This window comes from Frankliniella occidentalis, unplaced genomic scaffold (assembly GCF_000697945.3).
Source record: "Frankliniella occidentalis isolate FOCC.00 unplaced genomic scaffold, Focc_3.1 Scaffold527, whole genome shotgun sequence".
Taxonomy (NCBI): domain Eukaryota; kingdom Metazoa; phylum Arthropoda; class Insecta; order Thysanoptera; family Thripidae; genus Frankliniella; species Frankliniella occidentalis.
The window spans coordinates 11617-14591 of NW_026267644.1; the positions used below are offsets into that span (position 1 = coordinate 11617).

Consider the following 2975-nt stretch of genomic DNA (forward strand, 5'->3'; position numbering starts at 1 on the left):
CACGCCACGCCCCACCACGCCCCCGTACGGAGCACACGACGACACCCCCGCCGAATGAACTCGGGTCCAAAAGAAAAGAGTTTGGCGCGTGGATGGGGAAAGGGGTTGGGTCGGGGGCGCCGGGCGTGGGCGCCCCGGCACGAGTTTTCAACCTTATATTGCTCCCCTGCTCGCGCCCCTCTGGCTGACCTCCCCAAACTCTAGCGGCGCCCACACGCCAGGCCGCCACGCCCCGCCACGCCACGCCCCGCCACAACCCCGCCACGCCCCGCCACGCTCCGCCACACCTCGGCGCGCTCGCGGGTTGGCCGCGGACGCAGCGCCGGCACGGCGCCCCGCCGCTGCGGCACGCGGGCCGACCGACGACTTTGGCTTTCATATTCAAATCAGAGCCGCGGTACGAACGAAAACTTTAGCGCGGGGCGCAGCAGAGTGCAAGTGTGCGAGTGAATTGGGTTAAAACGAGACGCCCGCGTGAATCAAAGTGAAAATGCGCGAGTTTTAAGTTGAAGAGTGGAGGAGGAGGAGGTCGTGGTGTTTCATATATGGGTGTTTCGGGAGGGTGCGCCGGAGCCGGACGCGCGCGCGCGGGGCGGACGATCGCTCGCCTGATCCCGTTGGGCGGCAGGGGATCAGTGAGGATCCCGCGCCTCGCGTCCCGCAGCGCACGCCACGCGATTTGAATGAAATGTGGTCGTGTCGCTGCCGGGCTGGGGTTTATTCGGTGTCCTGCCGGGCTTATCGGTACCCAGGGTGGGTCCACGGGGGGCTGGAGGAGGGAGGGAAGGAGGGAGGGAGGGAGTGGGAACACCAGCGCCAGAGGTGCAGGTGACAAGCGCGCCGAGGGGCGGCCACCGCACCGCCCACACCGTGAAGTAGCAGAGGGAGGGGGTTGGAGAAATTCGCGGTCCGCTTATCGACGGGCATGAAAAATAAAGATTTTTTTTTAAGCTAAATTAGCTAATGCATTCGCTAATATGGTCTTAGATTAAAATTGTATCTCTCCTAGCTAATTTTTAGCTAAGCTGAAGAAATGGCAGTGACAGTTGTCTACAAAATAGAGCAACTAGCTGTGAAAGCTAATATGTTAGCTCTTTTAGCTAAGAATTAGCCAGGAGAGTTAATATTCTAATCTAAGGCCATATTAGCAAATGCATTAGCTTCTTTTTTTTCGTGGGCCCCCCGCTGCTGCCGCCTTTAGCCCGCCCCCCGCTGCCGCCGCCTCCAGCTCGAGCTCGGCCCCCGCAGCTGTGCGCGAGCTGCGGCTGCGGCGCGAGATTGAGACAAATGAGGGGACGGAAACGTATCGCTTCTGTCTCGGCGAGCGAAAAATGGAAAGGAGTTTACCCCCCGGCCCCCTTGCGGCCGCTCGCTGCTGAGGGATGGCCCGAACCGCTCATGGACGGCCCCCTACTGCCGCTGACGAGGTGCTGGCCTGGCTGCTGCTCTGCTCCCACTCTAGACGCTCGCCTCTGCGATCGAATACAAACAGCGCCGCAGTCCGTCGCCGCCGCCGCCCCCTTTCGCCTTTGCTTCACGTTGACGGTCGGGTGATTGTGTGTGCGCAGGTGGTGACCATCTTCTCGGCCTCCAACTACTACGAGCTGGGCTCCAACACGGGCGCGTACGTGACGGTGTCCGGGCCGCAGCTCGCGCCGCGCTTCGTGCAGTTCTCGACGGCCATGCCCAACACCAAGCGGCTCACCTTCCGGCAGCGCGTCGGCCTGGTGGAGAGCTCGGCGCTGCGCGAGCTGCGCACCCAGCTCGTCATGCACAAGGAGGCGCTCGTCGAGGACCTGCGCCGCCTCGACACGGACAACTCTGGTGAGTGAAGGGGGATGAAGAGCCCGCCTGAGAGGGACTTTTCTCCAAAAAAAAAGGTTTACACCCTCCGAAAACATCCATCCGCAAAACGGGGAAAAATGGGGGGAAATGTGAAATCGTCAGAAAAAAGTAAAAAAAAAAAAACGATAGAAAGGGGGGAAGATCAAAGAAAATGAAAAGAATTAGACTGATTATTTCACAAATCAAGAAGAGAAGAAAAATTGATGTGCGCTTGAATTTACGGTAAAGGACCACACAGGCCCACCCGCGGGCCAGCCCGCGCCCCCTGCAATCTTGGCGGAGATCTCACCGAGGATCTCGCCGTGGGGGCTGATGTGCACGGCGGAAGCGGCGGGTTGGGGTGGGGGAACTCTTTTAAAAATATTTGCCCTGCTTCGTGTGCTAACGCACGTGGGCCTCGAAACTGTGGACCTTTGTCCGTTCAGTCCTTGGTCGGATGCGGGCAAGGATGCGTGTATCTGTGTCAAAAAAAACTCATGGCAAATATTAGCATTATAGTACTGATTTTTGTTCTGTTGTGCTGTACAAATTCAGCGCCCAGTTTGGGCCGGGCGTGCTACGTGCTACACCTGGGGGTCACGAGGCCGTGCGGCGCGCACAGTGTATCTGCACGCAACATCTCACACCGGGAGGGGTTAGTGGGGAGGGGGGGGGTGGGGGGTTGTTCTCGGTCGCACCACCACCACCTCCACCCAACAGCGAAAGGCAAAAAAAAAAGAGAAAAATATCGGAGGAAACTGGGTCTCTTTCCAGCTGTGGGCGACCGGCGCGCGTCGACTCGCCCCTAGACTTGGAGCTCCCCTTGACGACAGCGGGCCGACCCCTGCCCTGCCCCGCCCCGGCCGGGACACTCCAGGCTCCAGTCGGGGCATAATTATCGGCCCACCGTGCCTCCCTGACCTTTTCCCTCCCCGGCTGGAGCGGGGCTGGAGCGGCTGGAGGACAGACGCGCGCGCTCTTTGAAGAAACAGAGACTGAATAATGGAACAAGTTGAGGGGACGCGCAACAATTTGGCCGTGTCGCCCGCCCCGTCCCGCGTGAGGCGGGGGCGGCCCCGCCGGTTCAAAGGCGGCTTGATTGTTTCCCTCTGGACGACGCGGCAACTTGACGGACGGGCGGACTCGGGGGG

At 60.3% G+C, this 2975-nt stretch overlaps 1 protein-coding gene across 1 annotated transcript in view; it reads left to right on the forward strand.

The window, feature by feature from the left end:
• LOC127751509 (serine/threonine-protein phosphatase rdgC-like) overlaps positions 1-2975 on the forward strand; it is a gene marked incomplete at its 3' end in the record, with an annotated part of 12104 nt that overhangs the window by 4793 nt on the left and 4336 nt on the right. Inside the window, 1 exon segment of the mRNA XM_052275162.1 lies at positions 1569-1824. Within this exon segment, the coding sequence (XP_052131122.1) occupies positions 1569-1824 (256 nt within the window).